Here is a 19,746-nt window from a genome sequence, read left to right on the forward strand (position 1 = left end):
ACTGCTCACAGCTGGTATCATAATTTTTGGATCATTCTTTTGGCTTGAATTGAAGTTGCAAAGACAGTATGTGGCTTAAACCAGTTGGCTCAGGAGTAGCAGATCAACTCCAGTCAACATCTAACTTCCACATGTGCATCTCTTCCTGTGCTGTGGTATTGACAGGAGCCTCAATTTATGTGCATGCAGTTTATAAACAGCAAGAATACTGGAAATGAGGTAATATTTTGTATAAACATTTATTTTATAGTTTAAGAACAAGCCATTCAAAACATCTGGAAATCACAGGAACATGAGTAATATATAATAGCAATATCTTAAATATGCATTAGTAATATAAAGTCATCTTTCACTCTGATAGAACTTACAACTTCATCTTTCTAAAAAGTATTTAAGACATGAAATATGTTTAGGTAATACATATATACAGCATCTAATTTTCTCTCCTCTTTCGAGCTGGAGTCTGAGACTCCAGAGGTTTCTGTGATGGAAACAATGTGCTACAACTTGAAGGCTGGATTGGTTTGGATTGTATATGCAGAACTAGGCAAATAATTTACACCCATCGTGGCTCTGTGTGCATGTAAGTGACAGAACAGGGGTTTCAGACCCTGTGCACGTGCACTCCCACAGCTGCTCAGCTATTCACAACAACCGATGTAGTTATAAATCATTAGGTCTGGAGTTATTTCTAGAATGTGTCTATATTCTAACTAAGCTATGACCTACTTTCATTATAACCCCCTGCCCATCAGTGTGCTGTTAAGCTTCCAATGGTGATTTGGTAAAATGTGTTTGCCTTGTCTTAGTATGTGCAAAATGATAATTGTGGGTTTGATCAGCTTACAGCTGTTTTATCCTCATCTCTAAGGCAAGCAATTCCCTTTCTATTTCATAGGGAAGGTCAGCATTAACTTGCACTTCAAAGTATTGCTTGATTTCTTCTACCTCCTTTTCCCAGAACTCTTTAGAGATCTCAAACAGTTTGGTCAGGTTGACATCTTCTAAACCCTTCAAGTTCAAAGCAGCATCAGTGGGGATGTAACCTATGGCAGTTGGTTTGGCAGAGGCTTTCCCTTCAATTCTGTTGAACATCCACTCCAGCACACGGGAATTCTCTCCGAAGCCAGGCCACAGGAATTTCCCTTGGCTGTCTTTCCGGAACCAATTAACGTGAAAGATCCTGGGGAGTTTTGCAGCTGGACGATGGGCCATGCTCAGCCAGTGGGCCAAGTATTTGCCAAAGTTGTAGCCAAAGAAAGGCCTCATGGCAAATGGGTCATGCATAATGATTTTGCCTGTTTGAAATACAGATGGAGAAGGTAAGGGAATAAATAGCACATTTGTTTTAAAGCACAAAGATTCAGATCCTCCCAGGGTTTACCCATGATCCCTTCACCACCCTTGTGAGCTTTAAGAAACTGCACAAGCATTATCCTTGATGCACAAAAGGTACAAATGAAATTAATTTTTGTTATTAAGTTTCTTAAATCTCAGGTCAAGCAGCTTAAATGAATATTATCTAGAGATGGCTATCAACACATTTATGCTGAGCTCTAGCAGAAGAGAAAATTTAAATTTGTTTATCCCAGACTGTAACAAGAACTCCCTGTCAAGGCTTCTGGCAACACTGTGCCTGCATCCTGTTCTGTATGCTTGCCACCTAAGGGATTATTTTTCTTAATTTGACTTTTACAGAGAATTTGGCTGTTAATTCCAGTACAAATATTTTCTATTGTGAAAATGCACAGGTTGCAAAATTAGCTGCCAAGACTGAAATGTGAAAGAGCAGGGGGAAGGAGAGGGCAGGCAGTCCAGAGGGGCCTCCTTTTAATGCAGGTAGGCAGATTAAATTTTGATTTACCTTTGTGCTCAGCAGCTGCCGTTGCTTCAGATCTCATGGCTGCTCCAACAAATACTCCATGCTTCCAGTTAAAGGCCTCATATACAAGAGGGACACCTATAAATGACAAAATCACTTTAGTAATTAGAGGTCCAGAAACATTTTTATGGCAGGTTTTGCTATCTGAGATAATGCTGAATGCACGTTACTGGATAATGAATTCTAAATTTTCCTGGGGTTTTTTTCTTTTTTTTTTTTTTTTTCTTTTTTTTTTTTTTTTAATCAGTTCATTTCCTGCTCTCTTAAAGCAAAGAAGTTTAAATGAATGTTTTCAAAACTGGCTACTGATTACTGAACACATCTATCTGGGACATCAGAATCTCCAGCAGATTTTAATGGAAATAGAATCTGGTCCTGTACCCATATTAGACTCAGACCTAGCCTTACTTCTATTTCTTTTCCAACTTTAGGTGACCTTTAGCAGACTAATTAATTTTACTTCCTTTTCTTTAAGCTATCTGAAACTGATTAATTTCTCTAACCATTTGCTAACTGAACTACTTAAACTACAGGAAAATTGAGACCAATGCAGCAATTTTCTATGTGTCTGCTACCCATGTTAGTGGGTCCTGCTCTCCCTCCAGCCCTTTATTATTATCATTACCTGTTTTGTGTTAACATCAAACTACTCAGACACTGAAACTCCAGTGGCTGGAAGTGTGTGTGCCAAAGGCTAACACAGAGACATTGGACTAATGTGGTTATTTCCTTGCTTTTGCAGCTGTGCAAGCAAAACCTGTGGCTATGCCAGCTGTGTGTCAACCCTCCTGTGGCCAACACTTCAGCCTGGAAAGGTGTCTGCTGCATCTCTTACCAGCTGGTCTGCGGCCTCCAAAAATGATCCCTTCGATGGGAACGCCTTCGGGAGATTCCCACGCAGGATCCATGATGGGGCACTGCCTGGCTGGGGAGCAGAACCTGGAGTTGGGGTGAGCACAAGGTTCTCCTGCACAGAACACATTAAAAAGGTTATGATGGCAGAATTAACTTGAATTCATTCATTAATTTCAAAGAAAGCCAAAGAGAGGGCTGTTGTGTGGGTCAGGTACCGTTGTCTGGGGTCCAATCCTTGTTCTTCCACGAGGTCACGGTCACTCCAGCTGGCAGGGGCTCATCAATGCCTTCCCAGTAAACCCCTCCATCACTGGTTTCTGCCACGTTGGTAAAGATGGTGTTCTTGAATATGGTTTTAATAGCATTGGGGTTTGTTTTGACTGAGGTTCCAGGGGCCACACCAAAAAAGCCATTTTCAGGATTGATTGCCCTTAAGTTGCCTGGAAGTTAAATGATAAAATATAAGTACACCATACTGATTTAATTATATCCAGAAGTTTGTAGCACATCTTACTGCACCTACAGCAACCTGCAAATCATTCCAATTTAATTTCCATACCTTGTTCATCAAATTTCATCCAGGCAATATCGTCACCCACACACTCAACTTTCCATCCTGGCAGGCTTGGATTCATCATAGCCAAGTTAGTTTTTCCACATGCACTAGGGAATGCTGCAGCAAAGTACTTCTTTTTACCTTCTGGATTGGTAATTCCCAGGATCTATAGAAAAATTAATGCAACTGTTAAACACAGTCTTTTTTTCTTGCACTTTTCATTTAGGAGATTGTCTCCCAGCAAGTGGAAATGATAAAATATTTAATTATGCACATTTGTTCCTACAGAAGAAATATCGCATAATATTGTTGACAAATAAATCAAGCTGTATTTTTAAAATCAGAGTCAACTCATCTTGCCATTAGAATATCTGTAAGAAATTATTCTAGTTTTTTGAATGTTAGGTCTACATATAATAAACATTTACTTTTATTTTGCTGGTTTATTTTGCCATGTTTTTCTCTCAATACAGAAGAAAACCAGGCAATGTTATTTTGGCTGTATGAGTGGAATGAAAGGAAAGAACTTTGTGCATGGATACTCCTGCTCTTCTCAACAACCACAGATTTTTTTTTCTAAGGCTGTTCTCCCATGCACTTTGAAATTCTTTGTTTCAGTGGTATTTTATGGTGGTAGAATATTTGAAGGACAGCAGAAATTAAAGCCAGGAAGGTTACACAGCAGAACTCCCTTAAAAAACCTGATACTTGCAGGTTTTTGAGTGCATAGACCTCTTTATAATTTGGCCCAGTGATGATGTTCAGGTTCTGCTCAAGTACGCAGAGCTGCCTACAAGAAGTCACTCTCAGAAGTTCCAAACCTTGCTTGCTCTATGCCATGACAGGTCCTATTTTAAATGTTTAGTACTTGGCCTTGCAAGCAGTTTTCTGTTCCTCATGAGCCTGGCATGTGGCAGATTCCTATCTAAAGTTACAGGACTATCCATATGAGACTAATTCCATTGATGGTCAGACGGGTGATGGATTTATGTGGCTCTAATTTGAGGTTTTAAAGGCTTTTCAAACACACAAGATTTAACAGCATAGATTTTTACCAGCATGTGCTCTGCGAGCCAGCCCTCCTCCTTGGCCAGTCTGCTGGCAATCCGGAGAGCAAAGCATTTCTTCCCCAGCAAGGAGTTTCCTCCGTAGCCGCTGCCAAAGGAAATGATCTCCCTGCGATCCGGGAGATGAGCAATCAGCGTCAGCTCCGGGTTGCATGGCCAGTTGTTGATTAATGGCTCTGCAGAACAGAATGTTGCAGTCATGAATGCAGCAATTTCCATGCTTGATCATGCTGTTGTTTCATCAGCATCGAGCCTCTGACAGCAACCCAGAACATATGCTTCAAGGAAATCCCTGGTAAGTACTAGGGATAATGATCTCCTTTCCATCAAACTCTCTGAGCTTTGATTCCTTTAACTGAGTTTTGAACCTAGTGCTGTTACAGAACCACCCTGGTCTTCTGTGGTGAGGGTGTCCCACATGCAGAGGACATGCACTCAGCTCCAAAACACAGCCCTGGAAATTTCCAGGGGTTTTTGATGGCTCCTGGGATTTTTAATGGCTCTTACCTTTTAGCGGCAGAGGGCATCCAACTGAGTGAAGGCATTTTACAAACTCCCCACTGCCCAGGGCTTTCAAAACATCTGTTCCTATCCGTGTCATGATCCTCATGCTGGCCACAACGTAGGGTGAATCTGTCAGCTCGATCCCAATCTTGGACAAAGGCGACCCAATGGGCCCCATGCTGAAGGGGATGACGTACATCGTACGTCCTGGAAAACAGGGAGCAGAAACATGTGGCCAAGAGCAAAACAAGGAACATTTGAAGTAACCTTTATAAACATGCAGGTTATTTCTCAGTCCTTTAAAAGCTGTTTGTCTTGTGGGAGCTTCTGTTGATGTTTAAAGAGCTGCAGCCTTCTGTTTGTCTAATTGTGTAGCAAGAAGTTTTATCTTAAATGCTGAAAGCAGCAGTTCAGACAGATTGTCTAGCCAGGAGTAAGGGGAGGTGAAGGCCAAGTTCCCTGTTAGTGTAAATCCCTGAACCTGGAATTATTGCTATGGATGGGAGGCCCTTCATTCTCATCTCACGTCTTATCTGCTCCTCAGTTGCTGTGTGACTTCCTGAACCAAGTCACACGAATTTTTGTACTTTGTCACTCTTTAGGAAAACAAAACTGCTGGAAAGAAACTGAGGACTGTCCTTGCCCAGGTATTTAGGTCTATGGCAAAGATCTGCATGAAACCAGTGGAGTGACTATTGGGGGAATAAAGCTAAATCTTCAGCTCAAATTGTTCAGTAACTTGCAGCAGTAGTAAGTGTCTCAGCATTGCTGAAAGTTCAGTGTCAATTACCTTCTTCTTGCCTACCTTGCATGCAGCCTGGGAACCTGGTGTTGAAGGCTTTCTCAAAATCTTCCTCAGACATCCAGCGCCCCAGTTGGCTTGTTCCAGTTTTAGGGATGGGAATGGTATCTCTCTGCTCTTGAGTGATGATGACAGTTTTGCTCTCAATTCTTGCCACATCTCTTGGATCAGTGAGAGCCAACCAGCTGCATTTTACCAAAAAGCAGGAAATTAGACTTTAATTATCAATATAGCATTTTTACCCTTCTGTGGGTCCACTTTAGTAAAAAAAGGCTGTTAAAACAATGCTTTATAAGACAAAAATTAGTGACAAAGCAGTATAACAGATAATCTCAAAAATCAGTCAGATATATTCTGTCAAAAAATTGCTTTAAGACTTTCCAGTAATTATGAAAAATTATATGGCCTAGGAAATTCTTGTTACATGTTAATACTCCTTTGGCTCTTATCTCAGCCTTATTCTCTGTTGTTAACTTTCAGGGAAAAGTTAATCTTGTTTAATTCTCATTCTCATCAGTGTGAAGTTGTTTTGTATGGGGACCACAAAATGATGCTTCAAGCTAAGTGGATGCCAAGGAAAGTAGTTTAAGTGTTGGTATAAGTGCCAGAGGGATCAGAACCCAGCTTAGTGGATTGGCATAGTCCCTTAAATTAGAGGCATCACAAAGAAAATACTGAGTATAAGCACGATCATTAAAAGTGAAGGAGTTCATTAAAGGGGATTCTTTTTCCCCTCAAAGGAATTTTTTGCCATCTATTTACGATAGAGGGGATTGTTTTACATTTTCACCTCTGTGCATCGAAATTTTCCACGAGTATAAAAATGTTCTAGTTGGGCTGTCATAACCATCATCACTACAGCTAAGCATATAATTAACAATGAATAATTTATCTGGTGAATCTTGCCCTTTTCTCTCCCAAATAGTCTGCAAACAGATTGCCAAATTCCTGCACTTAGTTATTCAAAAGTCTTTGCAGATTTCTCCCATGAAGATCTTGTGGTTGGCACGTAATTTTCGAGTATGCACTTGTTGTTAATATTCTCTTTTCATGTTCAGTTAGTTGGGAGAAATTATGAAATATTTGAAAAAAAGTATTTGCAGAATACATTAGAGTCAAAGCTCATCGGCACAATATGAATAATGCCTGTACTGAATAATATTTGAACACCCACAGACCTATTTGAATGCCACAAAAAAGTATGTGATGAATAAACTAATTGGCTAAAATAGTAGAATTCTTCAAAAGAAGATTTGCTCAATAATATTTAGCCATTGCTAATGATAAGTTGCATAAGTCTCATGACATTATTTCAGTTCCCTGATGTAACTAATCAACAGAGAAAATGTACAGTTGATAGTCCAACTGAATAATATGCTTTATGCTAATTTTTAGAGGAAAAAGTTTGCTTTTCCTGAGTATTTCTCCTATGCAAGCAAAAGTTCCAAAATGTTCATGGAAAGCAAATATTGGAGAGTTATAAGGAGTTTTTAAAGTAAACAGGATAGAAAATGAATTTTCCAATTCTGAGACGATACTTGACTTCATTTAGGCTACTCACCAGTTCTCATACTTTCTCAGCTTCTTGATCATGCCTTGTTGTACCATGATGTCCAGAAGTTTTCTGTTCTCTTCTTCTGAGCCATCACAGATGTGAATGCACTCAGGCTGGCACAGCTTGGCGCTGGTCTCGATGAAATCCCTCGCTTCTGGAGGCAGACTCTCCCAATCCCCCTGGACAACCTTGGGCATGACGCTCATGTCAGTTTTCAACTGTGGGGGCATTATTGAAGCTGTTGTGGATCTCGTTGATGGCTGTAAAATACTGATCACAATATAAAATCAAATAGATTAGGTGTGTTAGCTTTCTGTACATTCTAATCAGCGTCACAAAACCTAACAACATATAACACAAAGAATTTGCAATGGACTTGATTATGTACTGCTTTAAAATCAAGGTAGGGAATTTGGCTCACTGCTAATTTCAAGGTGGAAAAAATAGAGGCCATTCTACTAATCTAACATGGGAAAAATAGAGGCCATTCTACTAATTTAACGTGGGAAAAATAGAGGCCATTTTACTTACTGTCTGTGGAAGCTGGAGCTGGATGCCAGAGAGGATTTTGCTGTAGCTTTCAGTTGAGCCCGTTTCACTTGCTTTGGAGCTCTCTTGCAATTGCTGGTTTTCAAGGATGGACCTCCTTCCTTAAATATTCTTCATGGTAGTGTCCATCCCACCAGTTGGGGTGAAGGAGGCTTGTCCTTTACATCATCACTGCATGTGTCTTGGGACAGTGCCACTGACATTGTCATCATGCAGAGTTGTCAACAGAGCAGCCCTGGCGGGGTAATCATTTAACAGGCTTGATTAATGAATGTTGAAAGCGGAGGTTCTTAGCCCCTGGATTTGCTGTTTTGAAGCACTTACAAAATTTAGCAGTTTAACCAAACTTTGATCCATTTTGGCTTTGAAATCAAAGACGTCATAACTTCTTGGTGTGTGGGAAAGGTTGAGTACAAAGAGTTTCTAGAACCAGGAACACGGAGGTCATGCACAGAGGCAAAGTACAGCTGGCACATTTTGTAGGCAGATGGTCACTAGCTGGCTGTGAAGTGGAGGCTCGTCCAAGAAGTGTTTACTCACATTGGGAACATTACCTGATCTGGGTATAAAGTTCATCACTGAGCACCGACAGGCCTGAATAACCACTACATAAGGCCCACAGCTTTTATTTTTGTCTGTGCAGTTCTAAAAAAATCCCTAGCGATATAAATCTAAGTGTTGGGGTTCCTTCAGTGCAGGCAAGGAAGTTTTTCTTTATGGCTTATTTTAGGCTCTTGCAAACAGAACAGTTATTTCCTATTGCTACAACCTCAGAAGAGGCAGAGCAGCAATAATTAACCTCCTCTTTCAAATATTATGCTTTATTTTACTGTGAGTTTTATGGGGGGAAGTGTCATAAAATATTAACCCATCCCTAAATTAGTACTCAGAGCAAAAACACAGACCTGCTGTGGAGTGGGGCTGCACACTGTTGTTCTGTGGGTGAAGTGCACTGTGTGCAGGTGCACATACACAGACCTGAGTCTGTGTCTGTGTCAGTTGTGGCAGTATCTGATATCAACAGCCACTACTACTCATAATTCTGAGAGTTATCTCAGTGTGCTATCAGACACTTGAGTGCGATCTCAGACACTTTGAGCTCGTCTCTGTTTCTGCAGGCCTGTCTTTAGCTTCCTCTATTCCATTTTAGACAGTTGTGACCATAAAGAAAGGTGGTCTTCATGTCTGTTTGTCCATGCAGTCTGGGTGTGTGGAGACTGAAGAATTTCAGACAAAAATAACTGTAGAAATAACCCTGCTGCCATTTCCTCTCCTTCTATTTATACCCAGGCTTAACAAAGCATCTGGAGCCTGGATAAGGTGATGCTTTTGTGCCAACTTGTGACTGTTTTGTATTGATGGGGTTTTTACCATGCTTGTCATTGGTAGTTTGCAGAACAGGGAAATCTGGGATTCCCAGCTAAGTTTAAGGAAGCTCTGAAAAGCAACAAAATTGACTTATCTTGTATAAAGGGTGTTCACAACCCTGCTGTTTCTCAGGTTTGTGAGGCAGTTGGATGTTCCCAGCAAGGTTCTTGATGGGGCAGCCAGCAGTGACTTACAACCCACAAAAGGCCAGGCAGGCAGAGCAGTGGGGATAGGATTGTAGCTCACCTTCCCACCTGCAAGTCTAAAATACTGAAGATCTGACTCTCCTACTGCAGGGACACCCCCTGGGACTGTACCCTCTATCTTCCCTGCAAAGCCTTTTATTATGTTTTGAAAATAAGGGAAGAAAATAGTGAGGTAAGAGGGGCTGTCCTTGATGCATGGCAAGACCAAACATTCCTGAAAAGGAAAACAAAAATCTGGTGGGATAAGAGGTGCTAAAGACTGCTTCAGATAGGGCTGTGATATAAGCAAAGATAAAATCCAAAACCAATTTAATAATGGCAAAGCTGGTGTTTGTCTTCAGAATCCACATACTGTGTCACTGGTGGAGCTGATGAGAAATATTTTCCTTTTCATACATGCCATAAAGTACCTTTGTTAAAAATACAAGGGAGCATTATCTTTAATAATACTAGGCAGAGCTCTTTTTCAGAGAAGTACAAAAAAAAACTGAATGGTTTTTGCTGGCTATGTAAGTCAGTGTATATAGAAATAACTGAGAATAAGCCAGCAATGCTCAGTCGTCAGGAAGAGAGTAGACCAGGAAATTATCATATTGCAGCACAAATGAAATCAGAATAAAAGCTTACATACAACGGTGTAATACAGCAGAATCAGTCCTAGTGTCTCTAGGTTTTGAGAGAAGGAAAAATTCCCAAACCCAGAGCATTAATTTCTGCCAATTAAATTACAGTCAGGCAGGTGTTGTGCAAATTTTCTAACACTGCAATCCTAACCTCCCACAATCTTGCTATACAAACTGTGGGCTTCTCTTGAGAAGACACTAAACATGCCAAATTGGTGGCACTGTGTTATGAACATATGTCCATTAAAAATCACATTAAGGATTCCAAATGTTTTTCATTTGTGATGGCAGCAGGGCTCGAGTACAGATGTCCACTGGGAATTCTAGACACTTCAGCATCAAATTACTTGTATTTAGGTAACACCTCCCATCAGAGGATCTCAAAGCATATCACAAACACACAGTAAGCCTCAAGCCCCTATATAAAACACACATAGTATTTGGTGCAATGAAATAACTGGAGCATATGCAAATCAAGGCCAGGATATTTTTTCAAGAATCTTCTCATTTAGCGATTCAGCTTTCAGAAAGCCAACAGAAGGCATTAAAGGTTTTATGTGAAGACAGTGAATTCTCATAACACCCACTGTTTCCCACATAAAACCCCAGATGTAGCACTTCCAATGGCTCAGTTACAGTGGTCTTGAGGTGTCACCCAGTACCAGTGGGTGCTGCTGTCTGGATTCAGTTTCTGGAAGATTTCACAAATGGCAAACATGGGAGGTGGTATGGGGAAATGTAAAGCCTTTAAAAAAAGAGTTGACTTGAATGTAAAGTTTATTTTCCATTTAAATGAGAAGCCTTTTTTAGTAATAACTGCATTATAATGCTCATCTAATAGCTGATACGATTTCTTCTGGTTGAACTTTTTTTGGCACTTTTTCTCTGTGCTTCTTGACACTTGAATGTGATGCTTATCAGGTGCCTTCTTGGAAGCTGTCAAATCATTTAAATGTGTGTGAATCTGACATTTCAAGATGACAGTGTTCAACAAGTGCCTTGAAAGGAGGGGGTTTAGGATGTTTGCTTTGATGGACACTATTCAGGTTGCTCAAAACAAGTTTTTGAGCACTTCAGGTTTTACATATTTACTAGGACTCAAAAAATGTAAAGGTTTTTAGATGCTCAGAAAAAATGTCATTAGGAAGCTTAACTCATCACTACAAAGCAAGGTGCAACAAAGCGCTCCCAGTGAGATCTGAAAGTTGTTAATGGCATATAATAATACTCAGAAATTCTGCTTCCCTCCCGTTGCTAATTCTCCTACATATTGTCACCTCCAAGGAGTTTGTCACTTGGGTATTTTGCTATAAAATTGTAGTTTTTCAAAGATTCTCTGAGCTGCTCTACTAACGGAAGCACACTGCCTCTGGATTGCTATTTCTGTGGTGTTTTGCTCAGATGACACCGAGCACCCTCTGACAGCTGCTGGACTGGATGCCACAGAGTCCAGACCCAAGGGCAGCCCCTGCAATCTCGGAGAGAGCAGGGCAGGGATCATTCTCTCGACTTCCAAAGGAAAACGTGAACCGTGCAAATTGCCTGCAGTTGCAAAAGAGTCTGTGAGCGAGCCAAGGGCTTGTTCCAGAGCCTGTGCGGCGCTGGGCGATATTTCCGCCCCACAGCCGCGTCCTGCAGGCGGCTCTTCGGCACTGACCCACACGTGGGTGGGCTGGGGCCCTGGGCACTGACCCACCCGTGGGTGGGCTGGGGCCCTGCCACGTGTGCTGTGCACTCTTCTCCACGTGTGCTGCGTGAACCGTGAGACTGAGCCCCTGCCACCAGCCACAACAGGTAGCAGCAAACTCGGGACACAGTGCTTCACCTCCTGTTCACCTCCTTTCCAACCCCAGCCCATACAGGATTGGGCAGATTGTAAGCTATGCTGTTTGTGGATCCCTACAAAAGGCCAATTTTTTCTGCCCATGTTCAAAATGAAGTGCCTTGTTCCGATGGTGGAGGAGTGGGAAAAAATACCCAAATTTATCACGATTAGACTGTACTTCCATTAACCTGCCCAACATTTTCAGCTTGACAACAGATATTTCTCAAAACACATGGAAGCAAATTTCAGCAGGCAGGAAGATGCACTGGTGCATTTTTAAAGTCTCTAAACAAAGTCACCAACCTTTGATGCTTCATTTAGTATCAGCTCAAGTGCTCAATCCTGAGTTATATTTTAGGGAAAGTCCTGGTTGTGCCACAGTACATGCCAAGGCTGACATTACACCATGGGCACACTGGTTTCTTGTTTATTGTTCTTCTTTGGCAGATGAAATAGTTATTATTATTATTATTATTATTATTATTATTATTATTAATTATTACTTTATTTTTAAGCTCACTTTTACAGGTTCAGCTCTGGAGCTGGGATTGAGACATGTAATTTTAACTTTGATAAGCAGTCACCCCTCTAGAACCATTTCTTGAGGTTTGAATCTAATCTGGGGACTCTTCTCTAAAAGGAATATTGTCATTTTTAAAAAAAAAAAAACCCTGTCAAGATGTGAGTAATGGGCTCTGTAGCCACTGGTACCTGACCAGTGGCCAGGTATGTGTAATTCTGTTTGCTTAGGAGCTCTTCTCATCTGCTGCAGGTCTCAGTCATTTCGAGAGTTTTGGCCCACCAAGTCTTTGATTGATTTTACCCAAGCCACAACAGAATTATGATTTTTGCATGTTACTGCAGGGTTTTTTTTGCTGCATGAACAGCGGAGCCACAGCCAGGAGAGAAGGGGACAAACCGTACTACTACCCAGAGTGAAAACCAGTCAGCAAAAGGTTAGTGTTTCCCTTGGCCTTTCAGCATCTGCTCTGCTCAGTCCCACAAAGCCCAGATGGCTCCAAATCCAGTTTGCAAATAAAAATGGTTACCCTTTCTGGAGTGAAATCCCTTTACCACAGAGGTGTGTGTTTGCAGCTGTCAAGGACTTCCTGCTTCCTACTTGGGTAGGGAACAGACAAATCCTTGTACATGAGTTCAAGCACCTCTTGCTCAAGAGTGTCTGCTTCCTGTGGATGACTGGTGTTCTGCTAACTGTGCCCTTTTGCAGAGACTTCACCTCCTCGGGTCTAAAGAAATGACATGGAAGCACCTTATTACATTCTAAATTTGTTTATTTTCTCTAGGATGGGATAATCCTGGCTCCCCTGGTTCCTTTCTCTTGCATGCTGTTCATTGTTTCTCCGTGATGCTTTGTCTGCTGGCAGCACTGTGCTGGCAGTTGTCCTTTCAGGGTTACCCAGCTTTACCTGTGCAATGGACTTTTTCTCTTTTCTTTAAATCTCCCATGTACCTTTGCTCTCCCTCAATGCTTCAGTCCCTTTTTACATGCAGTCTGACCCACTGGTCACAGTTCTGTACATCCTTCTTGAGTCGACTCCTTTGAAGAAGGATGACTTTAGCCATTAAGAGTGGGGCAGATTTTGAAGGTTTAGGTTCTGTTTCTTCCTCTGCTATGCATTTCACATTTGACTTTGGACATGTAACTACATCCCCAAGCCTTTATTTTAACTAGGAAGTGGGTTGGGAGGTGACAATTCCAATTTCTCCCTGTTATGAATTCTGCTAGTTTGGTTGATACTTCCCAGCTAGAGAAGTTTAAAACCTAATTAAAAATGATAATTATCTCTTCTCATTTTCGTCTGTGCCACAGACAGTCCCTGCTGGGTTCTCTCTAGGTAACTGTAATGCAAAGTTCTTACTTGAAACTAAAAGCATTTACTATAAACTGTTTTTTCCTTCAATAGCAACACAAAAGCAGCAACTTGGGCTGAACCATGTTTTCTGTTTCAAGTGAGATTTGTTCCATACTTTTTCCCCGGGAAAACAGCTTTGATTAATATTTCAAGCATTTTAGAACACTAAAAGCCAAACAACAGGATAGAAAAGCTGATTATGCAGAAATGAAAACCAAGCTACATCTAAAGGTCAGAAGGCAAATATGCCTATGTCAAGCACTACATGCCTTTTGGTTCTTGAACCTGGCAGCTGGAGGAAAATCAACATTGCACAAAAACCAATAATCCTTGTAACAAATCCTCTGTTTACTGGAAAACTCTTATGTAAGTGTTAACAGGTCAGGTGAAATCCTACATACTGTACACTTCTGCTTAGCACCATTCTAAGAGGCATAAGACAACACTAGTGGACAACAATGGGATTTTTTCAATGTAAAGGCACTTTTCTTTGGTCAGTGTAAATGGTTCCTACAAGACAAATGCCACGATTATGATTATTTCTACAAACAACACTCAGCAAAGAGACCAGGAGATCAACTGGACCCTGGAAATCATGCTTTTTTTTCTTATGCTTTTAGGAAGACAGACGTCTAACTGCTATATGTGCATCTTTGACTGACCAACTGTAACTGTCTCCAAATTTACTGATTCAGGATGATATATGTGCATATGAATACTGTTTATGTAAAGAGAAGTTTCTTATATGTGTGCTTAAACCACTATGTACAAATGAATGGCAACCAGCTTGCATTCTACAAATAAAATTAAAAACCCTATACACTTGCTAACCTTGTAGAGTTCAGTTATTTTCTCTAAATAGCACAAAGTACCTTTTTATTTTAGGTGAAACATAGATATTCTCCGCCCAGAAAACCTTAAACAAAAGACAGATATGAATGACAGATCAGGAGAGTTTCAGTTTGTAGAGGCAGCTCTGAATGGAGTAATAACCATGATTCACAAAACGTGTCACCCAGGTATTCTCATCTGCTTTCTAGACACTGCCTCATCTTGATGTTTTAAGTTACAAGAACTATAAGATTGACTTTGTTTCTTACAGGAGCAGAAAAGATGTACAACTAAGCCTGCTATACCATATTTCTATTACCAACTCCTGATGGAGAGGCCCAGGGCTATCTGGTTGTGGACTTTAAGTGATGATTCAAGATTGTAGTAGTGCTGAAAACTAAGATTTAAGGTATTTCTGCTGATAAATGTAATGGACTACACTGCCTGCTGTTCAGTGATGTGTCACTAAGATACAAGTTGTTAAATACAACCTTAAATTTTCTTGATTTCTTTAGATTTTTGAATTAAGAAGTTGATTTGGAGTCCTCAGGAAGAGGAATGCCCAAGAGGATTTGTCATCTGAGCTGGAAAAATGTGCACAGGAGCCCACTGCTCTTCTGAACCCACCACCCGCCTCCTTACTGCTGATTTTGCAAGGCTTAACGTGTACTTGGTGCACTTGGGAGCAGAATTTGAACTCCTCTGGGTTTGTACATCTCACTCACAGATTTATTAGGACAATCATTTAATAGTCTCATTCTTCAGTGATCCTATTAACTTCCAAGTTTTGGTGTCTGTTCAGCTGTGCACAAAGAGCTGTTCTCAGAACTGTTTTCTTGATTAAAGATTAACAGTGTGATAAAAGAAGGAAACATGGGCATCCTTGGAGTTTGTTTCTTACATCAGCAGGGTTAAACCTTTACTATCTTTTCTCACTGTGTATCTTCTATCTGTGTTTGGCAATCAAATTCTGCACAGCTCCAGCACGTTTCCCCCAGTTTAGTCAAAACAAGAGGAAAACTTTCTGCCTTTTCAACTTTTAACTCTTCCACCCCTGCACAAAGAGCAACAGAAACCTGTAATAACTAACTAAGGCGAGTTGTATTAAAAACTTTCTTTGCTATCTGTTGGATTAAAGAGTATTCTGTAAAAACAGTGGAAACCACTGAGGTGTAGTTAACTGTATAACCACACTAATGTCTTTTGAAATGGAATAAGTGATCTGCTTCCCAATAAACATCCATCATCCAAACAGATCCAGGCACGCAGCTCTGCTGTTTGCCACAAGGAGCAAATTGTGTATTAGTGGATGGCAGGATTGTTTCTAAATATATCATAATGTTAGATGAAACAGTTAATAGACAAATTGCAATTATGGTTAATAATTTTTAGACCACTTCCATGACTTGTGTCTAGGCAATCAATCATCCCTGGTACTTTCAGGTCCAATAAGTTTATGTGAAATACTTTCCCTATTATATATCCCACATTTGTACTCTGTTAGGTCTTGGTTTTTTGTCACGCTATATAATTATAATAATTTACAGTATGGAACAGGATTTTAAGAGCACAGACAATACTTGAAAGCATTAAGTCTTTTAACTTAATAGGAGTTGCTTTTGTTCTGCTGAAAGAATCACTCATATTTACAGAAATTATTTGTCTCCTCCAAGTCAAGATGAGCATTGGAGAGAGAGCAAAGCCTGGCTTTCCCCATGCCTTAGGCACAGCCTGAATTTAGCTGATCCTACATGAACAGCACAGTCCAAGCACTGTGCCCTGAGACAGCTCTGCAGTTCTGCTCACCCTCCTCTTTGCATGAGAAGTGGTAATTTATAGCCTGCCTAGACACTAGTCAATCAATACCCTCCAGCATGATTTCCATCTGGCTTTGCTTTGCTGTGCTCCCATCTTCTCTCTGCTTCAGGGATTCAGCAAGGAAACAAGTAGGACTGTATGTTCTGATGTTCCTGGGTCTGAGGTCTGACTAGTTTTTTATATGACTGTAGCAATAGGGAGCAGAGAATTGTGTTCTTTGGGGCAGGCAAGAAATCCAAGTCAGATCTAAATCCTAAGTGACGGCTGCTAAAATAAACTGTAGCTTCCACCTCTGAACCAGAGGTCTGAGGGAAAAAATAAAAAATTAATAATATTCTTCTTTCCAAGTGATCAAACTGTATATTTTCTCCAGAGAATATTCCAGGCCAGCACTGAAGCGCTGACTTAATTCTGAATCTGCAAGATTCAGTTGCTTAAAACAGCATCAAAAAGAACATAACTTTTTATCTCACTCATTAGCTGATAGGCTTCCTTTTTTTTTTTTTTTTTTTTTTTAATTAAGGTTTTTGGTGGTCTCTGAAGAAATGCTTCCTATTTGTGAAAGTGGGACACTAGAGGAACAAGGAGCACCAGAAAATACAGCAAAAAGACTTCAACAATTTAGTGACAGCTTCAAGACCTGGGCAACATTTAAAGGAGCCAGATGAATTAGAAGATTGTAAAAGTATCTCCGCTCTCTCTGAAGCCGGGGATGGTGTTGAAGGAGGTTATCTGGTGCTGTCATTATTAAGAGGGGCAATATCTCACTGCAAAAGAGGTGCTGAAGGTAGTGATTGTCCCCGGGGTAGGAGGAAAGGGAAGGCGTGTTTGCAGCCCGGTGCTAAGGCGCACACACCGCTGACAGGTGCGGTGTGAACGCGACACTTACTTGGAAACAAAAGTGAGACATTGGTGGAAAGTGAAAATGGAAAACGTTCCAGATGCCAGGTGGAAAATGATATTAAAGCTGTCAAAATAAGTCACAACAAAGACTGGGTTTTCTTCTAGACTAACAGGAGTCATGTTCTGGAGAAGAATGGAGGTTTCAACTACAAGGTGAAGTGTCATAAATGAAACAATTATGAGCATTGGAGGTTAAATATGAACCTATTTGTTTTGGGGTTTTATGCTTTGGTCTCTTTATTTTTCCTTTTTCTCTTTCAAGTGCACTGCAGCATTCCTGATTTACTCTGCAGTTTGTGGACAGGTCAAAAATGTGTAAATAAATCCTACTGTCATTGCTTCACATAGTTATCTATTCTGGGCCTAATTCCAAGCCCTGTTAAGTTGATGGCAATCCTTCCATTGGCATCAGAGGACTGCAGTTTAGAACCTGTGATGGAGGTGCAAAGCATCATTAGAGAGGATGGATAAACAGCCTCTGCAGTCATCCAAAGTGAGTTTCTGAAACACAGTAAGGGAAGCAAACCTTGAACTGCATTCAAGGTCAAATATGCTTTATGTATGTGGTAAAATGGAGCTTTTAAAAAAGCAGCCCCACCTAGCATGCATTAAATATCTTAAATATTATAAAAGACATTATTCAGATTTAAGACTGACAATCTGAACAGATAACCCAGTATTTTACTTTAAAAAATCAGCTGCACTGTTTATACTTGGGTGGAAAACCACAGATCAGAATAAAGTTTGCTGTGTTTCTTTAGTGCAGCCAAGGAAATTTATTCTGCTGATTGAGGATTTTACTTGTCCATGTATTTACTTTCATGCACTGGTAGATTCTTATCAGCAACTTATCTGCAATTTTGTGGCTGAATTTTGTTTCATTATGTGATGTTACTTAAGCACAAGAAAATGTGCCTACATTAAATTCCTTATGCTCCTTTTGAAATACTCCTAACAAACAATAATTCATTTTGAGTGTTTATCCCCCAAAGAATAATTATTACTTAAAAAATAAAATACATCTCTATTCTTTCATGATAGACTTTTCATGCAGGCTGTTGATGTGTTAGAAAGAACCAGACTCCCAGAGGAGTAGACAGAAGCTTGATTGCAGCTAGAGATAGACAATGCAGCAGCAGCAGTAACTGGAGACTGTTCACACAACACACCATAATGGCCATTATGGAGCTGTTAACCTCTAGTGTGTCAAAACCTACTCAGAAACTGGTTGAATTCGTAGATTGCTGATCCAAGTGGTTCCTTTAAATTCATCAAAAACTGAACTGAAGGGCTGTTCTGCATTTGAGCTATAAATCCTTGGAAATATCGGTTAATAATGGAAATAATGACAGACCTTTACTGTAGCTGCATGGATGGTGCTGGTATTAATAATGCAGAAGTGCAAGGCAGGACAGCTCTTAGAAGCTGATGACTGCTGAAGTGCAGAAAACCTCATTAAAACAACCTAAATGATGGTGCATTGTTATAACAACTTTTTTCCTACAGTGCCCTTCAACTATCATAATTGCACAGTATATGGAGCAACTTGAAAAGATTTAGAAATCTGTAAGAAGTGAAATCTCTGGCCACAGTTACTGGCAGCCTAATTATGTGAATACATTGTGTACTCCGCATCCTGTTCTTTAGTTTTGAGAGCCCATGGATTTGTGGATGATGAATAATGTGGTGTCTAGCCAAAATATCAGCACTAAATTGCTGGAATAGATATTCAGCCTTAAATAATTGCTTTGGATTTGTGTTGATTCCAAGCAGTAGAATAGTTATGACTAACTTGCAGTTGTTAAATGTAACCATGTTGTATTATTTTTGCATTTAAGATTTTACAGAAGTGTGGATAGGAGTGGTTGTTGTCAAGGATTTGGGATTTTCAGTTGATGTCTCTGAGGATGAGGTCTAATAACCCTACCTCATCTGAGGGTACTGTTCAAAGGCCAGTGGAGTGGGCTGCTGTTTGTGCTACAGATATTTCATAAATACCAGTTGTACTGGGTTACTTCCACAGACAAGGAAAGCCACCACTTGGTTTGGGGGTTTGGTTAGTGTTTGATAATTCAGTTTAACAAGATCCAGACCACACTGGGCTGCAGTCCCTGTGCAATGTACTGTGCCCTGCAATGCACTGAGCTAATATTTAGAGGTAAAGCTCCAAATCTAATGTCTGCACTGGCATGTAATAGAGTATTCAAAGTAAGTGGGTTTTATAAAACGTTTGATGGCTGGAAATTACTAGTCTAGAAGGGTACACAAGATTAAATGATAAGTCACTCAAAAACCGAATAACCAATCCTGGCCTAAGGTACAGTGTAATGATGCTTATACATCGCTCCACTGCCTCTGCAAAGCCACTTGAGCCAATCTTGTACAACACTTGTGTGGCGGCAGCATCAGGCGGCCCTTCAGCAGCACTCCAGCACGGGGCTCCTGGCTGGAGGCTTTCCGTCACAGACACACAGCAAGTGCTTCAGACATTTCCCAAGTGGAGAAACCAATTGAGCTCAGCCCCGTGG

General features: G+C 40.5%; 1 protein-coding gene and 1 long non-coding RNA gene across 3 annotated transcripts; one reads left to right on the forward strand and one right to left on the reverse strand.

Moving 5' to 3' along the window:
- Positions 1-220: 220 nt before the first annotated feature.
- PCK1 (phosphoenolpyruvate carboxykinase 1) lies at positions 221-7,881 on the reverse strand. Its single transcript, XM_002199172.6, has 10 exons — positions 7,753-7,881; positions 7,228-7,491; positions 5,670-5,851; positions 4,868-5,071; positions 4,349-4,536; positions 3,297-3,459; positions 2,953-3,177; positions 2,718-2,849; positions 1,865-1,960; positions 221-1,298 (listed from the first exon to the last, which is right to left on the reverse strand). Exons 2-10 carry the CDS (start codon positions 7,449-7,451, stop codon positions 844-846), a joined length of 1,869 nt encoding a protein of 622 aa, XP_002199208.5. The 5' UTR covers positions 7,452-7,491; positions 7,753-7,881; the 3' UTR covers positions 221-843.
- A 3,782-nt stretch (positions 7,882-11,663) lies between these two features.
- LOC115497946 (uncharacterized) lies at positions 11,664-18,258 on the forward strand. Of its 2 annotated transcripts, none has more exons than XR_012051587.1 (4): positions 11,664-12,748; positions 14,769-14,906; positions 15,013-15,203; positions 16,839-18,258. It is a non-coding gene; the product is annotated as an uncharacterized lncRNA (long non-coding RNA). The 2 variants fall into 2 exon arrangements; XR_012051588.1 differs by lacking the exon at positions 11,664-12,748 and adding an exon at positions 12,771-14,685.
- The last annotated feature ends 1,488 nt before the right edge of the window (positions 18,259-19,746 follow it).

This window comes from Taeniopygia guttata, chromosome 20 (assembly GCF_048771995.1).
Source record: "Taeniopygia guttata chromosome 20, bTaeGut7.mat, whole genome shotgun sequence".
NCBI lineage: Eukaryota > Metazoa > Chordata > Aves > Passeriformes > Estrildidae > Taeniopygia > Taeniopygia guttata.

Bases quoted from the DNA above. Each gene is read 5' to 3' on its own strand.
- PCK1 (XM_002199172.6), bottom strand. From the start codon at position 7,451: ATGCCCCCACAGTTGAAAACTGACATGAGCGTCATGCCCAAGGTTGTC. The intron at 5,852-7,227 runs GTGAGTAGCCTA...GGTAAAATGCAG, and splicing joins CTGAGAAAGTATGAGAACTG to CTGGTTGGCTCTCACTGATC. The intron at 1,299-1,864 runs GTAAATCAAAAT...TATTTCAAACAG, and splicing joins GGCAGCTGCTGAGCACAAAG to GCAAAATCATTATGCATGAC.